The sequence below is a fragment of the Hippoglossus hippoglossus genome, chromosome 14 (assembly GCF_009819705.1).
Source record: "Hippoglossus hippoglossus isolate fHipHip1 chromosome 14, fHipHip1.pri, whole genome shotgun sequence".
Classification (NCBI taxonomy): Eukaryota; Metazoa; Chordata; class Actinopteri; order Pleuronectiformes; family Pleuronectidae; genus Hippoglossus; species Hippoglossus hippoglossus.
Window position 1 is genome coordinate 9659652 of NC_047164.1, and position 20406 is coordinate 9680057.

At 42.7% G+C, this 20406-nt stretch overlaps 1 protein-coding gene across 5 annotated transcripts in view; it reads left to right on the top strand.

The window, feature by feature from the left end:
* The window catches only part of LOC117774860 (transcription factor COE1-A-like), an 85784-nt gene that overhangs the window by 55740 nt on the left and 9638 nt on the right, over positions 1–20406 (top strand). For 2 of the 5 annotated variants that reach the window (XM_034607520.1, XM_034607524.1), the window contains exons 7-11: positions 1922–2003; positions 3027–3168; positions 4417–4550; positions 6036–6162; positions 14255–14343. In XM_034607520.1, coding sequence (XP_034463411.1) covers positions 1922–2003; positions 3027–3168; positions 4417–4550; positions 6036–6162; positions 14255–14343 — 574 coding nt within the window. The remainder of the gene's footprint in view (positions 1–1921; positions 2004–3026; positions 3169–4416; positions 4551–6035; positions 6163–14254; positions 14344–20406) is intronic. The other 3 variants (XM_034607523.1, XM_034607525.1, XM_034607521.1) reach the window with 2 other exon arrangements.

Sequence of the window (20406 nt, forward strand, 5' to 3'; positions counted from 1 at the left end):
GGGAGGTCAGCAGGGGTCACCGTTGCTGTCCTCTGCTGTGATAGGCTGTCACCCGGGGGTGAGGGGGTCAAGATAATTAGGCATGCAGAATCCCAGTGCTGGTGTTCTAACGAAGCCTGAGCTCGTTAACGCAGAGTTTTACACTCAGACCTGCCACTGGACTGTGCTGCACCATCACACACTTACACACACACTCACATGCGCCGTGCATGCTCACACATACACACACATATATATACTGTAAGCGCACACCTCTGATTTGTTCTGGTGGTCCAGTTCAAGAGCTGTCATCTTATGAACAGAGGAGCACCAGGCTCAGCCACAAGAGAACAGAGGTGATGCAGGCTTGTGAAAAATTCAGATTATTTAACTACACAATTTTGTTAAATTAAGATGAAGATAAAAAGACGATTAAAGACGATATAAAGTGAAAGAGGTAACTGGAGACTGAATACCTCTGCCATAATGCTCACGCCCTATTTCGCCATGTTAAAGAAAGTGGAAAAATTCAATCTTCCTTGCATCTTGCCTCATCCCGCCACAAAATGTTCATGGAATCAGGCCAATAGCTTTTGAGTAATCCTGCTGACAGACATATTGAATTGAAAAGAAAGTTCATACAGCTCCATAAAGACAAAATTAGGTTGTTTATTTACAAGCAGGAGAAAGACATGTCATGTCAAACTTTTTGTGCAGTGCAGAGACAGTATTATCTTGCAGTGGGCTTGTATTACATTATGACTTCTATTGAACGGTAACACACAGATGTAACAAACATATGAACATGTGTGAGTCTGTGTTTCTTTTGTGTGATTTTGCCATGTTGGTCCTGCCAGGCCGGCCAGCTGGCTCGCACCAAAACACAACCTGGATGTGTTTGTTTGCTGGCGATGGCCATCTGTGTGTTTGATTCGTTCTGTAGTAAAGATTCATGACATATGGTCCCGTTTAAAACAACCAATGTCAACATAGTTCCCCTTATTGAAAGAAATGACATCAGGGTTTAGCAGAAAGAAAACACTACCACCACATCCTGAAAGTTGTTTTTCAAACTGTTCCTCAATCATATCATGGAAAAAGTTCATGTTGAACAGAAAAGACAAAGGCAGCATAGTTGAAGTTGGGATTTACAAAAGGATATTACTGATTTTCCTCAAACTTAAATCGCCTCACAATTATAAAGGCGGCTTTCAGACATGCACTGAACTCTTCACATTTTCCCGAAAGGGTCAGTTGCTCGGGACTTTTGTCTGGAACTTTCCTGCCAGACCCCAAAAAAATTCAAAACGAGCAAGCAAGCACTTTGATGATGTTTCTAATATGTAACTGACACGAAACTTAAAATATCTTTAAAAAATAATTGCAAATATCTCGGGATGAAAAGATGTGCCATATACGTAAAAGACGCAGACAAAGATGTCAACTTGGAGAGGCTATGAGATTCGAGAGCTTTTGGTGATAAGGGACGATGCCGCTGTCGATGTGCTGTAAACAAAAACACGTGATTTCCACAGCGTAAATTATACGTCATGTCCTGAATCCTGCTGCTCTACGCAGAGTCCAACCTTCACATGTTAAAGACGAACTGAAAACTGTGTCCGTACATTTTCTGGTGTTCAGGTCTGAATATTACAACATATTCACTGGTTTTGCTACACTGTCCTGTTTTATTCACCTTCGTCTGTGTTCATTTGGCTTCTCAAAGCAGTCCCCCAAAAAAAACTGCCACCTATCCACGAGGGAAATTCATTTTAAAATTCGAACAGTATGAAATATTCATATCTGTGTCTGTATTTGGGGATCTGTCTGCAGTGAATGTTGGAGACTGGGCTTGAAATCACATTTCCTGAAGGAAAGTAGTGAGGTGGTCTGATGTTAAAATGTTAACCTCAAATGTTACCTCCTCTCTCTGTTTCCATAGATTCTTCCTCAAGTTTTTCCTGAAGTGCAACCAGAACTGTTTAAAGAACGCGGGGAACCCACGGGACATGAGGAGGTTCCAGGTAGAAACCGCAATCCTTGTGATTCTATTCTTCTGTTTCATTTGTCAAGCTTATCCCTCTTTCTCTTCCCCGTAAGTCATAACAACACACATAGCTTTATGGTTGCAGTAACACAAACAATGGAATGTGTGTGTATGTGTGTGTGTGTGTGTGTGTGTTTCTGTGTAAGTAAATAAGCTATCAGCGCCTTCACAGGAAACATGAGGTCCTGACCCTGACTAGTCAGAACATAAATATACACACAAAAGCAGGGAGTTGGAGAAGAAAGAAAGAAAGAAAGAAAGGACGTGGGGTTGTGATTAAGATTTAGTGGGGTGCAGTCTTTATTATTTCCTCGTCTTCACAGCCATAATACAATCAGGAAGATACCACTTTAGTTGGAGTGGAGATGGTGGACGCCCAAGAGATACTCATGGATTTATTACCAGGGCACGCGTGTGTGAGAGTATGTGTGCGATATGTATTTCTGCTGGTGTGCACTCGTGTACGTGTGTGTGTGTGTGTGTGTGTGTGAGACAGGACAGCGAGACAGAGTCGTACAGTAGCGAGTGTGTGACAGTATCTGTGCCTCTAATTGTGCAGCTCTATTGTAGTGGAACCAAAGAAGACAGCTCTGTTTCCCTGGGAGATAATTAAGGGCCGGACCCATCAGGAACTATTGAACAGAGGAGGATAGACACCACACCCACACACACGCACACACACACACTCACACTGTTCAGTCGCAGGGACTGTGTGTGTTGAGGCTGATGGTAATAGCTGTGATAACGGGTTACACTTAAAGAGCTTTTCACAGTTTCATGCTTTTAACTCCTCCTTACAATGATCCCAACTTTGTAATTACTAATTTTTGCTTTTCATTTTCCCCCCACCTCTTTGCTCTCTCTCGCTCTTTCTCTTGCTCTCCTCCCCCCCCCTTTCATTCTTACCTCTTTCTTCTTCCACTTCTACCTCCTCACTTTCCTTTTCCCCCAACCACCAATCCCCCTTTTTGACCAATCCCCATCCCCTGCTTCTGTCCAGGTGGTGGTATCGACCACGGTGAGCGTGGAGGGACATGTCCTGTCCGTGTCCGACAACATGTTTGTGCACAATAACTCCAAACATGGCCGACGGGCCCGCAGACTCGACCCCGTGGAAGGAACGCAGTCTTACCTAGACCACGGTAACATAAGAGAGTTTGTGTCTGTCTGTCTCTGTGTGTGTGTGTCCATGATTATGTGTGAGTGTGAGCAGCATGGCCACCAGATGGTTGATGGTTTAATCCTATCAGGTGATTCCTGCCCCTCCATCTGGCTAATCCAACTTACTACACACAGACACACACACACAATCACACAAACACACACACAATCACACACTGGTCTAATGTAATTATGCTTCTTTTTCATAAATAAACCCAGACTAAGAGGTGTTGTTGTGTTTCAGCTGAATACTGATAATCACACACACACACACACACACACACACAGACACACAGACAAGTGTTGGTTTTTGACAGACAAGCTTTTATTGTTGTGATATTGAATTGAATAATATGAGCTTATTCAGACAATATTGAAGTGACATAAAGCCGAGTGTACCCAGTCTGTTAGAAATACCATGACACACACCCAACCTTCTGTTTGTGTGTTTTTATCCACGTCAAGTTATTATTTAAAAGGATCTGCGGTAATCTCGCATCAGTCTGTCTCACAGAGACGGCATGTGGGATAAACACACAATACATAAACACAAAAGGACGCAAAGATATGCTGTCAAGATGATGCTTGAATATCATATCGAATTTAAAATTGTTATACACGCTGTAACAGAGCATGAACATTTATTTTCCTGGTCTTCCCACAGTAAGCGGGTTTGGAAGAAGTCCTTTTCTAACTTTCAGACTGAGATGATCCTGAATGTGAGAAAGCAAAAGTCAACCGCTCCACACATTTACCTGCTGTGTTCTTTATCAGTGAAAAGCAAACTTCTCATGTCTGAAAACTGGAAAAAATGGATTTAATGTATTGAAATTAAAATTAAACCTCCTAAGTTACTTGTTTCATTCATGTAATCTTTTTACTAAATTTACATGAGGAAACTTTTCTACCTAAGTATAAGTTGAAAAAGAAATCTTTGAATAGCAGTGTTTAGCAGTGGTGTGTTAATCATCGTGGGTGTAGCATGAAAAAATATGAGCTGGAGATGTTGCAGACTTCAGGTCAGATTTCCCTCCTTGTTTAGAGACTTTCTGGCGTTTAAGGGAAACAAATGTTTTCCCACAACCGTCCGTGTCTGTCGAGTGAATGTTGATTTTGTGGGTTTTACTCAACAACTGTTGAGTTCAAATGCATCTCAAATAGTATGTTAATTCGATTTTTTTTTACTCCCCCCCCCCCCCCCTCCTCTCTAATCCTCCCCTTCGCCCTAGGAACAGCTCCTTGCATTAAAGCTATCAGCCCCAGTGAGGGTTGGACCACGGGGGGCGCTACAGTCATCATCATCGGAGACAACTTCTTTGATGGTCTCCAAGTCATTTTCGGTACCATGCTGGTTTGGAGCGAGGTGAGTTTGCCAGCAATCAGCATCCAGTCTCCGTGTTGTTTCAGCCCCTCGACTGTGTGCTTTTGCCCTCCGACCGTTGGAAGTAATTCAATATGAAAACATACTTTTCCTCATGGTCAGGCTCGTGTGTGTGTGTGTGTGTGTGTGTGTGTGTGTGTGTGTGTGTGTGTGTGTGTGTGTGTGTGTGTGTGTGTGTGTGTGTGTGTGTGTGTGTGTGTGTGTGTGTGTGTGTGTGTGTGTGTGTGTGTGTGTGTGGGTCTTAATGTTTGTCGAAACGAGGTTTGCCTCTCTAATGAGTCCCCACCAACAAGCGACTGCAGCCCCTCTCTCACCCACACTCCCTCTGTCTCTTTCTCTCTGGAATACTGATCCAATCAGCAGATTTTGATAGCCATCGGCTTAATGCTCGCAAAAACACACACTTACACACACACACACATACAGGGCTCACTATCATACTTTTCCCCCCACGCCACTCCTCTACAGAATGTTTATTTGTCTTCTGACTCCACTCACCGTGTGCGCCGAGCGACCATGGCTCCTTTCCAACAACAACACTAAGTGTGTGTGTGTGTGTACATGCTGGCATATGTGGATGAGTTTGTGTGTGCGTGTGTGTGTGTTAAGAGCTGAGGGGTTTGTTTACAGTGTTGAGAGCCACACTTACACACACTAACATGTGTACAGAGTCTCAGTTCAGTTCAGTTCAAACTGACTCAGCTCTCTTGGCGTTCCTCAGACTGGCTCCTAATGGACTTTGGCCAACCAAATGTTTCATTTGCACTCATTGATTCCGAGGCGAGAAACAGTTTTGAAAAATCTTAGTGGAAAGTGATTGGTTATGTTTGCCAACTTTCTGTTCGTCTCTATCGCTTCCTCCTACCTACGCATTTTTTGCCAAATACTAAAAAGTATTTTTGAGAAACATCCCTACATAAATGGTTTGCCCCGAATAGCCCAACACAAATATTACTTTCTCATGAATTATTATTAAGATTATGAGACACTTATTTTTACTATTGAGAAGATTTAAATTGATTTCAAATGTATTCTACATTTTTGGCTAAAACAACATAAAACTGTATGTTTGCTGCAAACATTAAATCCACATGCAGGATCTGTAAATCAAATTTGATGCAAACATGCACCAAATCCAAATGTAAATACAGCTCAGCAAGCGATGCCTTTCACCACATTAACAAGTGCAAATGCAATAATCTCAACCCACAACCTTAAATAAACTTAAGAGTGGAGCTCCAGGAAGCACGTTTACGCAAAAGCATCCTTAAAGATTATCACATATTGCAGTGATCAAAACTGGATCCAAAGTCAGATTCAAAGTCAAAAATGGTTCTTGGTTGTTTTGATGCAGAGGTGTTTCAATACGACATAATTCAACAAAATCCCATCAAAACTTAAGATGTAGGTGTATTGCTGATGTGTGTTTGTGTTCACTGACTCTTGGTCGCCACGTTCTTCCCGCAGTTGATCACGCCGCATGCCATCCGGGTGCAGACGCCTCCCAGACACATTCCCGGGGTCGTCGAGGTCACTCTGTCTTACAAATCTAAACAGTTCTGCAAGGGCACACCAGGAAGGTTCATTTATACAGGTATGTCCACTGTACACACACACACACACACACACACACACACACGCTCACAAACACACATACACACACTCTCAAACGCACACTCAAATGGTAAAAGCACACACATATGTGCACTCTTTTTTTCTTCTTGTTTCTCAAGAGCAGGTTTCATTTTTCATTGTTTGTGAAATGTTTGTTTGCATATCTAATAGCCTTCTCCTGTGTGTGTGTGTGTGTGTAGCATCCATGAGTTGCAGTTCACTCTCAGGCCAGACAGTGTTGAACTAATGACTGCAGATTAGTCACCATTAACAACCCACACTCGTTAGAATGTTGCCATAATCAGAGGCTCGTTAAAACCAGCTACAATTAAACAGTCTGCTCTTTATAGCGCTCCATACTGAAGTCATTAGTGAAATCATCCAGAACACCCAGTTTACTAACACACACATTGAGCACACACACAAACACACACAAATACCCAATGTTGGAAAAGTGTGTCTGATTTCTGACCGGATTCGTGACTGTGACCGAGTGTTTTCCTGCTAAATTCAAGATCTCGAGCCTGTCTCAGAGGAGAGAAAGGACAAAAACGCGCGTGTGTGTAAGTGTGTGTTTGCTCATTTTGTCCGCACATACACTACATGTGGAAATGGATTGAGGTGATGCGATGTCTGGTATTGATCTGCTCAACATGGCTCCATCACACCGTAATGATGACGGCATTTACAGAGAGAGAGAGACAGACAAATAAAACAGCTGCTCTATGAATTATTAGAGGTACGAGACATTTAATGACCTTGGTAATTAACCAAAGATAAAGATGAGGATTTAAGCCTGATCAATGATGATGAAAAAACTTGGCATGAATAAATTGTCAGTTTTACAGTCGGTGTCAGGTTCGGGAAAGTTTTAATATTTCCTGTTGAGAACGCAGAGGGAAATGATGAGTTTTGTGTTTCAGCTGCAGTCGTTCAGAATAAAGGAAAGGAAGTTTTAACATAAGCTACTTTCAGACATTTTCCTGAAACTTTCTGGAGGGGCTGTATGTGATAACGCAATTCATATGTCAGTTGCTTTAAATGAGATTGGAAAGATTTTTTTGCGATGATGTTCTACTGGTGCTGTAACGAAAAACACGTGATTTTTACAGCAGAATTTATGTCAGGTCCTGCCTCCTGCACGCCTCAATGCTCCACACATTCAGCTGTTGTTGTGAACATGTCTGAGCCTCAGAATCTCCTGCTGCCTTCTTCATATGTGAAAGGCAAACTCTGGAAAATGTCCACACCCAAGTTTGTGTCTGTAAATGGCAATAAAATCACCTTCAGCAACAGGTTGCATATATAAATTACAATAATTACAATATGAAAATCGAAGAAGAAGACATTGGCTGACTAGACGAGGACGTACGGTACCTGAGCTCATTGCTAAGTGGTTTTGTGTAAAGTGCAGTCAAACAAAACAACATTTAGCACATTAAATAAGATCATTATGTCAATTGTTAAATAAGTTCTTTGTACAGACAAACATACTCTGCCTGAGTTCTTCCTTTAATATTCTTCAGTCAAAACATTTTTGGTCTGACCCTGAGGCGAGCCGACTGGTAATTGGTCCGTCTGGCATCTAACTGCTTTTCCTATTGGGCGGCAGTGACCCCCTGTGACCTCGCGATTGGCTGATCACTTCAACATGTGACCCAGGAAACGTGATCCGTTACTGCGGTTGCCTGACCCCGCCTCAAGGTCGACTTGGTTCTGGAAGTCACTGGTGAAAGGTCGCTGGTGATGAAAGCTGATTGGCCGTCGTGGGTTCTTGGTGCTCTAGCTGTGGTTGCCTCTGGGTGTAAGGACGGAGCAATTAAACACGCTCAAGAGCGCACACACGCGATTGTGCAACGACACACACGCACACACAGATGTAAAGACACACAAAGCCACACTTGCTTAGAGTCATGTCTTACACAACTTACCACACACACTTTCAAACAGGGGCAGGAGTTGAAAGTAATTGTAAATCAGAGAGATATGAGGGAAAGATGGTGACTAGTCTGGTAAACAGATGGTCTATCACATAGTCCACACACACACACACACACACACACACACACACACACACACACACACACACACACACACATACACACACGCTGCGCCGTATGGCTGCTTGATCTGCCTATTGGGAAACATTAACATTCCCTGCATCACACACTCTATATAAACACACAATGTTACAAAGTGACAATCAATAGTTCGTCTCACACACAGAGACGTTACATACACACATGACCACACACACACACGCACACACACACACACACACGCACACACACACATACACACACACACACACACTGACACACAGAGCTGGTTTATCTTCAATGCAGCTGCATAAAGATCCAAACCTCAGCTGTGAGAAGGAAGTTTTAGTGAACGCCTCACAATTTTTTGACTTTTCTCTCTTTTACGAGGAATTTAACTTTCAGTTCCCGACACAACAGGAGACACTGAAAGACTGAAGTACAGAGGGTGAGACAGACAGGAAGACAAAGGAAGAGAGAGACAAGTCACCAAAGAAAGACAAAAAGAAAGGTGGACTTTTAAAACCAGATTGTAAAGTATTGATCCGCTCCTAAGTGGATCACACATATACTGACACACGTATTCAGATACACACATGTACATACACACATACACAAACGCACGGAGAGTCACCAAGAGAAGAGGAGCTGGAGAGAAAGAGATCTCATCTCATAAGGGGAAGAATGAAGCAATAATTCAGTGGTATTGAACTGCTGGCTGGCCAGAGAATCGATCTCACCACACCTCCTCTCGCCTCCTCCTCCTCCCCCTCCTCCTCTTCTTCTCCTTTTACATCAGCCCTCTTCGTCCTTTCACCCACACGGCCTCTCTGTTTTTTTCCTCGTCCTCCCTTGCCCACCCTCTCCTGTCTTCTTTGCACTCTTTTGTTTAAAGGCTGCCAAATGATGACAAGAAAAATGTCACTGTTGTATAATAAATCTTAGACACACAGCTTCAACACAGACGATATTTTTTACCCGATTTCGCCATGCCTCTTTCGCACACAACCCCCCCCTCCCCCCTTGTGCTTTTCCTCTGTCTCCCTCCTCTCTTCACATTTTTATTGTGAAACAGGAGTGGAGGGTCCGTCCTCATGAAACTTCTATGAGTATTGATCCGCAGGCAGCGCTGGCCTCTGAAAGGAAGAGCGAGGGCTGGAGGAGGAGTGATGGAAGAACGGAGGGTTGGATGAAAGTGGCAGAAGGTGTAGTTAAGAAAAGAGGGGGGGGGGGGCTGAGCAGAACAGAGGGAGGCGTGAGGAGGGGGGAGGTAAAGGAGAGCAGGAGGGGTTCATGCTGGGATGCTTTCATGGGGAGCAGGGTGGCAGAATGAGTTGAGATGAAACAGGTTCAGGCTTCATGTCACCAAATCCTCGGCTGACGTGTCCCTGTTAGTTGTTTTCCAACAGTGATGCATGCAGCCGTCATGAAACTTACATGGAATGGAACCATTTTTTTTTTCTTTTGTTTTGTTTGCGAATCTTCACCGTGCATCCCCTAGGAAACTACGGACATGTCTTGGAGACTTAGTGGTCTGGGACACATACCACGTGACCCCTGTATTTTAAGCTTGTGACAATCTGTTCACAATGTGTTTCCTTAGCATTTTTTTTTATGGGACCCAGTGTTGTTGCTGCTGCCTTTCTTGGCCAGGACAATCTTGAAAAAGAGCTCTCAGTGGGGAGTCCCTGGTGGAATACATAAATGTTCTTCATGATGTTAGCATGTAGCCCAAAATACTCCAGACTCTCACAGGGTTGCTAGGCCGGTTGTAAATTCTTACAGCTCTATTTTAACAGTCTAAGCACATGGTCTAAAGCGCACGGAGAAAGTGCACTTGGCAATGTTCACTTGCACCATGGCAGATTTATATTATAGAGACAGATGATGTGTCACAAGCAGTGTACACATGTTGTGGGCCCATCTATGTAGGCTCAGATTGATTATCCACTCTTTAAATAGTGAAATGTTGCTACAATTAATTAAAAGCAGCTTTCTTTGGTCAATTGCACAATTGCATGCCGCTGCCTCAAAAGACCAATGCGCCAACAATCAGTTTAGACATTAGGTTGCCACTTATTAAACATACTACACTTTAAGACCGACACCCATGTGTGCAACGTCCATTAGCTCAACATTGTGGACGATGGATAAGAAAATGTCGTGTGTGTTTGTCTGAAACCAGCAAAGACACTTTGACGCATTGTGCTGGACATGCCTTTTTTGCCAGCTGTAAGATAATACCTCTTGTAATTTTTCAATACATAAAGTAAAAAGACCACATTACTTTTACCTCCTCAGCCCAATGGGCAGTGGATGTTGAGATACTGTATATTCTGTGCTGGAGAGAATTCTTTCTTTTTTTCCACGCGTCCATTTATGATCCATGCAAACCAGCAACTCTTTCTTTCTATACCTTCTGCGAGGTTGGAGACGGGTGCATTTGGTTATTGAAGCTGGTGTTACGGTTGCCTTTTTAATCAATTGCATGGTTTTCTGCTGATACTGATACTATTTCTGTTCCAGTGCGGAAAGAAATCATTGAAGAAACCCGACCTTTTGGCTCCAAAGTACACACACATACAACAAATCTACACAAAGCCATCAACAACATGTTGTTCTATTAATAAAGGGTCCGTTGGAGACACTTAAGACCTTAGGGATCCAAACCACACAAAGTCATCCTGTTGTATACGTGTCTTAGTGTGTGTTAGTGTGTGTGTGTGTGTGTGTGTGTGTGTGTGTGTGTGTGTGTGTGTGTGTGTGTGTGTGTGTGTGTGTGTGTGTGTGTGTGTGTGTGTTATATTAGAGTTGGCGTCGGTTAAATGTCTCCAGAGATGCAAACAGTGTGGATCTGACACTGGCAGTTAATTCTGACAGTTGATATCCCACCGACTGTAAGGCAGCTGTTTTTGTCGTTTTGTTTTTCTCAACCATAACTGGGTTTCTTTTTTTCTTTCTTTCTTTCTTTGGATGGTTTAACATATGCTCCCTTTCTCCTCTCCTCCTTCACTTACCTCTCCTCTCACCTGAATCCCTCCTCTCCTCTCCTCTTCTCTTCTCTTCTCTCCTCTCCTCTCCTCTCCTCTCCTCTCCTCTTCTCTTCTCTCCTCTCCTCTCCTCTCCTCTCCTCTCCTCTCCTCTCCTCTTCTCTTCTCTTCTCTTCTCTTCTCTTCTCTTCTCTCCTTTCCTCTTCTCTTCTCTTCTCTTCTCTTGTGTTGATGTATTTATCACATGTGAATCATAAAATCATAATCTTAAGAAATAAGTTTCCTTGGAGCAGTGGGAAGGTATTGTTCCTGACAGCTTCACATCTGGTATTTTTACAGCTCACAATTTATGAACTTATACTGCTAACAAATTATGTGGTTTCGGACACAACAGAAACCAGAAAATTGGGTGTGTGATGTGATAATAAAACAGACTTACATATAAAAACCACACACTCATGTGCTAAAAGAAACAAAAAAAAAACAGCACAGAGGACATTCAGCTGCAAGTAATTTATGAAAGCTGGATGTGGAAAGTACCAAATATCACTCCAGCTGCACACTTGGACATCACACACACACACACACACACACACACACACACACACACACACACACACACACACACACACACACACACACACACACACACACACACACACACTTGCACCAAAGCACGCACGCACAAAAACACAGAGAAGCACAAACGCACACAACCTGTACACCCCACACCTACATCTCTTTATCTCCATTTTTCTCTCCCTCTCTCTCTCTTACTCACACACACCTTAGGTTCAACAATAGGGTGAAGACACGTATAAATAAACACACACACACACACACACACACACACACACACACACACACACACACACAATACTCATCACTCTGACTGACGGAGCTTTCAGAGCTCGAGTTGATTGACGTGTTGATTGGATAAAGACTGTAGAAGAATGTAATTGCAACATTAAAGTGAACTCTAAATGTTCTTTAAAGCCCTTTAGATTATACCTGCACTATTATCATCATACTGATGCTTTTGACACCATTACTTACTCCACCGGGTCTCTCCATCTCTGAACATTTATATGTTGCATTAAACCATCACACGGCTGCTCCCACCGATCCCTACTTGTTAAACAGCAGCGCCTGAGTACGTCATTGTAGTTTCAGCGTGGAAGTCATTAAAATACTTTATATATTTTGTTGACTTTCATAATCCATAATGTTTCCAACAATCTTCAAACCCAGAGAAATCCCCAATTCCATTCAAGGCTACGGGACGTTTAGTTTGATTCGCCTTTTATTGATGCTGTATCCACTCCCCGTGGCTTGCCCGTCTCTGCTACAAAAAACACACTGCTAGCCAGTTAGCCAGTTAGTCGTCTGTTTTTTGGGATCATGATTATTCATTGCAGTTTGCTGCATAACGTGAATAACGTGGACCATCTTCTTAGCCTGCGGCGGAAGATGTGTAGACTTTCTGCTGTCCTAAAGTCAATGGGGAGCTCGTTCCACCATTTGGGAGCGAGGACAGCAAACAGTCGTGATTTTGCTGAGTGGCTAGGTGTCCCTCGCAGTGAGGGAGCAAGCCGATTGGCCGATGCGGAGAGGAGTGGATGGGCTGGGGTTTATACTTATTGTTTGAATTGAAATTGCATACTGCACATTTAATGGTAAACGATGTCCTGAGTTGCAGCCGGCGGTTGAGTGCTCCGGTTGAGGAGAATCTCCACACAAGAGTTGTTGAAAGATGTGTTTTTCTCTCTGCAACACTTTTCCAGCAAGATTTCCTATTCACATCTTCTCATTCCCAAACCTTCCTCTCTAAAACACAGGCTTCTGTCGCCTCCTCGAGATCATGCTGAGCAGGTTCATTATCTTTCAACACGGAAAAGCCTAAACAAAATGTCACTAAATAGGATGTTATCCTTTCTCCTCATTCCTCAACCCACCAGTCCCTGCACCCCCCTGCTCACTGGTGCAGATGTTGATGTTCTGTATCTGTTTATGATGTGTTCAAACTCAGATTGAACACAAATAACATTAAAGTGTAAACTATAACATTTTAATACCTTTACTCTGCTTCAACATTAGTTTTCAAACAAGGACACTGTTGCTTAAAACAAGACTCTTGCGTCAGATATCTTGTTTTCCAGCTGAAACTGCTGAGACAGGGAGCCTGGTGAGCTGGAAGCCTTCACTACTGTTGGTTGATTCATGTACACAATCATCAGCTATAGCTTTCTGTTGTTTTGCATCAACTGGATGTTTAGACAGACATGTTAGATTAAATATGAAATCCCACTGGGAAATCTGCATATTTTTATGTTTTTATTCTCCAAGGGGCAAGAGTCAGTTTTCTTTTTTCCCATCAACGCTTACTGGTCAGTGTCTCCTTCCCCCCATTGCTGTATTTTACATTATATGACACTGTTGGGAATTGGTTGAAAACACCATTAAAGAGGTTAAGGGTGCAAAAACAAAGTAGAAGCTTCAAGAAAGAGCAGATGGTGGAATGGAAAATCTTACCACACATGTTTACCCTTCGCTGCGGCAAAAAGGAGGGAGAAGCAAATAAGACACAACATCCTTTTGGTAACAGGAAGTGGGAAATATCTTCAAATGTGGCTTTAACCAATATCAGATAGCGTTCACCACAGCTAATGACTTATTTTTCCATTTAAAAGAAAGTGAAAAATAAACATATCTATATACACATTTAGTATATCAAATGTTGCACATACTTAATTGCATTATAAACCAGCTTATTTAGGTTGTTGTTAGTGATACAATCTACTCTGTTTTTAAAAGAGGTGGTACTTTGGTCATTTTAGGGGACAATAATGTCGACCAGCGGCCGAAAAGTAGTAGAATTCTTGAATTGTGGCTTTCTTTGCTAGAACTTTTTATATCGCATCCACCCCAGCGTGACATCACCTCCGAACAGGCACCGTTTTCTAGACTTACTCAGGAAGTGCCTGTCTCATGAGATCTGTCTGTTCCAAACAATAAAGCACATTTCCGCTTCTGTTCTTTGCAGCACTGAATGAACCAACCATCGACTACGGTTTCCAGAGGCTTCAGAAAGTCATCCCGCGACACCCCGGGGACCCAGAGAGGCTGCCGAAGGTAACAAAAATAATTAATGTTCACCTTTTGCAAAAAGAATCCCAGTGAACTTGATGATGTTCACTGGGACACTTCAGGAGGACTGACTTGCGCTTACGGAGATCGAATCTGCAGCTGCTCAGTTGCATTGAGCTACACAGAGCTGCTCTGTTATCAAAGAACCAGCGCGCAGACACACGCACATAAATTCAAAACACTAAGAACAAAACAATTATGCCTTTCTGTGTTCCGTGTGGGTTTTGTTTGTGTTATTTTTGAATTTCTCAGCCGAATATGCGTTTTCAAATCTCTGGTGGCTTGTGTTTTTACCTCTCTGTGAACTCTGCGTGTGTGAGCTGCTTAACCCTCGTTTGGAGGGTGAGTGTTTGAATTGTCTCCAGATCAGAAAGTCATATCTGATTATTTGTTTAACAGCTGGAGATCAAGCAGAGCATTTAAAGGATCAGCAGATGTAAACAATTAGCACCAAAAGATGAGCTCGGCTTTGAAAACGAAACCCTGTCATGTTGATCTGTACATGCAGAGGGGACTCTTTCAAAGTGTGTGTGCGTGTGTGTGTGTTTGTGTGTGTGTGTGTGTGTGTGTGTGTGTTTGTGTGTGTGTGTGTGCATGTGTGTGTGTGCTCGTGCAGGCTCACCACATTCACTTTAAACTAGGGTAAGAATCTGGGTGGGTGGGGTCACGACCTTTTCAAACAGCTGCTTTCGATTGGCTCCTCATGCCCACTGGAGCTGATCCAGGATTGGCTGCCTCTGCTGTGACATCATCCAGGCATGGGCGCTGGTCACGATGCGATGATGTGGTGATGCTGCGATGTCATCGCGGCCGTGCCGACACCGTGGCTCCTGCACATGTGTTAGCAATCATTAGTAATGTAGATGCGCATTATCACCGTGGGAACCGCGCTCAGCACATCACACACACTCCGCACCTCAAATGTGGCTGAAGTTTGTGGATTTATCGTCATAAACATTTATTGTTCTCACTTGTTTACAGTGGACGTTACTATACGTTACAACGTGTTTAGCCTCGGACGTTAATGAGCTCGTTGCTGTTTAAATGCTGGTAATAAAAAACTTAGAGTCAACTTGTGAAACTGGACAAACACTCTGGGTTTGTGGCTTCGCTATAATGAGGAAAATTGGGTGTTTTAGACTGTTAGAACATTTGACTGTGTAAAGTTACACTATTTTTAGGAGCGGTTACAAATGGTTACAGCAGGGAATTTTTCAATCATAATTTTTGCAGATTCGGTAAGAAGTAGTTAGTCCAGCAGAGTTTCAAAGTTATTACGTGCATGTTGGCCGATTCAGCGAGTCTCTTGCCAGTGTTCCGAGCCAGCGCAGGAAGCCTGAGGGCTACAAGTATAAGACCAATTTTAATAATCAATGAATTTAATACTATTCTCACACTTCATTTATTACATTTTGGTTTGTGAAATAAAACTAAAACTGTGATGCCAAACTTTTTTATGCCCAAACAAATATCTTGTTTTTTCCCGACCAGCCGAATGCAGATATTTTGTTTCGTAACGTGTCACATTGCAGATATAGTACCATCAAATATTTGGCATTTTCGATATTTTGTTTATTGATTGATTGAAATAATAATTGGCACTTAATTGTTGGCCATTGAAATCATCATTTAACTGAGCTTTTGTTGCAGATGATGTTTGTTTTTGAGCAGAGAGAAAGAGGTCGACATTATGTTGCCACATGTGACTGTCATGAGAGTTTGCATCCTCTCACTAATCTGCAATTAAAATTTATTTCATTATTTTACTATAACCAGCATCATTAACCAGATCATTTGATTTCATAACCCTAACCAGAACGTGACCTGTATTTGCCGCAGCCCTGTTCTTTAACCATTAACATGGATCATCAGCCTATTATAAGCAACATGATCATCACACAAGATATTTTCAGGCAAATCTACAATGAGACCTATCAGGTTGCACTGAGAAGCTGGATGCACTGATCAGGTATCAGATCCAACCAAAGTACAACAGAGAGGTTAATCAGAGCCAAACATGGGGAAGGACTATTGATCTATAAACACAGCGACTTGTCACTGGTTTTGTCTCATAGTGCACGAGATGAAAAACAAACTTTAACAGTTCAACTTCTAGAGGAAACCAAATCTCCTGAGAAACTACAAAAGACAATGAGTGACAAAGAATCCGGGAAAACAAATGTGTATAGATATTTTCTCTTAGCGATTAGTCTGAATTTGTCGCTCCCCCCAAGAACTGCACAGTGATCATCATAGCACCTTCACCATATTTTGCATTTCTCAGAGACTAACAGAATCAAAACGGTACCAAAAACATCCCAGATCACTCACAGTTTTTAAAACGAGACTTTCACGGAGAACACGACGCTGACTTAAACTTCTCCTGTTTCGAATTTGGTCCCTCTTACACATTTGTACCTGTTTCTTTGTGTGTGTGTGTGACTTTATTACTGCTGCCCACCAGCAGTCTGTGTGTGTGTGTGTTAATATGGGTGGGGGGGTGATAGTTTTGTTTGGCGCCACACACACACTTGCCTGCTCGTCAGGAGTATTGATCAGCCCTTATAATGAAGTTAACAGACAAGACAACAGGCTGACAACAGACAGACAACAGACAGACAGAAGGACTGACAGACAACAGACCGACGACAACAGTCATACAGACAGACAAACAGGCAGATGACAGACAGACTGACAGACAGACTGACAGACGGGGCAGTGGAGTGTATGAGAGGATTACCAGTGAACAGCCGATTCTATAATTGTTCAGTGAACATTCAGGGGATTTTGCTGGCCACACACACACACACACACACACACACACACACACACACACACACACACACACACACACACACACACACACACACAGACCAGTATTCAGCTGCCACTTTATGTCACAATGATCTCTTAAGCCTTCATCCAAGTGCACATACAGTTACTGTATAAAGTGATTTACACCATGATGCCTGAAGACTGTTTTCACTGTCCAGTTTAAACTATAACGGAACACTTTGAGCAATGTGGGGCTGCCCCAGTTACACACTGTCCGACCAGTAGCTTCTCAGTACAATCAAGAGTGAATATTGGTTCAGAATTGAACAATTCTGACTTTTGATTCTTGACAAATTCTTCAGTTTCGCCAAAAATCTGAAAATGTTTGATAATCAAGAACCTATACAGCAGTTTTTATACTCTGGTCTAATTGCCCGTGAGGAAAATCTGTCTGAAACAGAGAGAAGAAGGAGCAGAAACGCGTCTGTGGCTGCACAAAGAAATCAATCACCCCTCTTGGACAAAAACAGACTTAAAAAACAGTCAAGGTCTTCTCATTGTTTCAACTTAGTGAATAAAATGTGATGTCTTGGCACGAATTGCATTTCTGCAATTGTGTTTTTACAAGAATTTCCTGCCAGAGCTGAGCATCCTGTATTGTTATTAAACACTTCTGTGACTGTTAGAAGAGAGCATATCTGAAACGCATAGAATTCATAGTGTTGCCACTGGTATTAAAGGTAGAAAATGTGTTTACTTGACAAGAACAAGCTTCAGGTTTTAGTCATTTGAAAATAGCACTAGTTTGGCAGCATGAAAAAAATATTTTATTTATTAAAGAAATGATTGAATGTGGAACTGTCTTCGTTCTGTGGTTTGGTTTGGTTCAGGTTGAGGTCAGGATGAGATCTGCTTACTGATCAGCTCTGGTAGTGAAGGAGTCTTGGTTGGGAAGGTTGACCAGTACTGTATGTGTCACCGCCGTCAGACTGGTGACTTCCTTTGTGACTCACTCAGCCGACATCGCTATGCGACTCATTTTGATGTCATGCATCACACTGAGGTCAGCACCGGCGTGTATGAGTAATCCTGGTGATGCATGAACACACAGACGTGAAACCATGGAACTCTCTTTCTCTCTTCACTCAATCAGCAGTGAGATTATTAGCACTGTGTGTGTGTGTGTGTGTGTGCGCACAAATCAATACTTTTAATTATGTGTGCATGTGTGTGATTGGCCCCACATCCCTCCTTGCCCTCATGTTAAGTATGACATCATCCCTGTGCGAGGTGTGACCCTGCATGTACAGCATCCCTAATGGGACATTAGAAGCGGATCAAGGGGCTAATGTACCAGCATTAAGGAAGAATAAGTCGTGTGTGTCATGTCTGTGCCGCCCTGGCACACGCATGTTACACACACATCTGACCCCACAGATAGTCTGCGCAGCGTTTCCACTGGTCCTAATGCATACAACACATGTCTGTGTGTGTGTGTGTGTGTGTGTGTGTGTGTGTGTGTGTGTGTGTGTGTGTGTGTGTGTGTGTGTGTGTGTGTGTGTGTGTGTGTGATGTATGATTATCACATTAGAAATGGTCAGAACAGTAAAAGCACCTTGAGACCTCCTGTTATTTTCTCTCTCTGCCGACAGATCTTTCTTTTCTTTCATGTTTCCCTAATTTTGTCTGTGTCTGACTGTGTTTGTAAGAGTGAAAATGAAATGAGAGACAAGTGCCTGTCAGGCGTATACTCCATAAATATTTGACAGCAGACAAAGACGATGTAGGACGATCACATGAATCAAGGCAAACATTAGAGATTACAGCTTTAAAATCATTTTTCATTGCAGTAATTAGAGGAATCAGAGAAAGGACGCAAATCGGTGATTAAAAACAGAAGTGCTTCAAAGCCAGCTTCCATCACTGTCATAATTCATCATCATCCACTGTAAACCCAGGAAGCAGGTGACTGATCTGCACGTCATCATGCAAACACATAGACATCAAGGGTTTAACGCAAATACGTTTACTGACAACACTTTATTTACCTGTGAAAACTGTGAGTAAATGGACTCAAACAACTCTTTCTAAGGTTAAGAATAAACTGTTCCTCCCGGACTATTTGAATTAAAGCTTAAGTTTGATATATTTTTTATATCTAGCACAGATATTCTTGGGCGTGTAAGAAAAGGGGAGAGAGAGAGTGGGTAATACATGCGGTAACAGGACATGTTAGAATCAAACCTGCGACTGCTTTAGGTCTCAAGCCTCCGTATATAGGGCGACCACCAGCTCACCTCGTGGTGCAGGTGTCCCACATAGTTCACCTAATGAATCTCAGGCAGATCATACAGCTGTCCGATCTCAACAAGAAGCATTCAACACAGACTCAAATCTGTAAGTTGAAATCACCTTAGGATGTGGTTTGAGACTAATTCCTGCCAGATGTTGAAAAGATATAAATACATCTGTCTCTCCATGATCGCACTAGTCAGATGGGATCAGAGATGCATATTCATCTGGTGTATTGCTGTTGCAGTTTTCAAAGAGTGTACTTCATAAGTTTAAGAGTTTGCGGACAGATCTGCAACAACACCTTTAGTCTCATTCATATCAACACAATGCAGCTGGAAGCAGGACATATTAAGCAGCAGGTAATCTGGCGAACAATGCTGTCTTATTTACAGACGCAACCTGAGAGAGATTAATAAGGCGATGCGAGTAGCCGTGTGTCCAATTATGAAAGACGTAAACAGGCACAGTATTCAGAGTGCATCGATCCCGGCAGTCGCAGGCTTTGAGTGATGTCGTGTCTGCAGACCTGATAATGATGATGTTACCAGAGGATCATCTTTCCTTCCCGTTTATCAGCTACTGCCTTACAGGAACCGCTCGAACATCCAGGATCAGGTTTCTGTGAGTGTTAGTGTTATAGTGTTAGGGTTTGTGTGTGTGTGTGTGTGTGTGTGTGTGTGTGTGTGTGTGTGTGTGTGTGTGTGTGTGTGTGTGTGTGTCTGCAAGCATGTGAGTGTGTGGGTGAGAGTGTGTGAGCTGCTTAGCTCAACAGCCTTATAATGAGAGGTTAACAGAGAGCCAGCCTGGCTGTAATAATGTGTAAAAGATTGAATTTAGCACCATGGACAGGCACACTAAAACTGCTGACTGGCTGTGTGACCTCACATATCACCATACACACACACACACACACACACACACACACACACACACACACACACACACACACACACACACACACACACACACACACACACT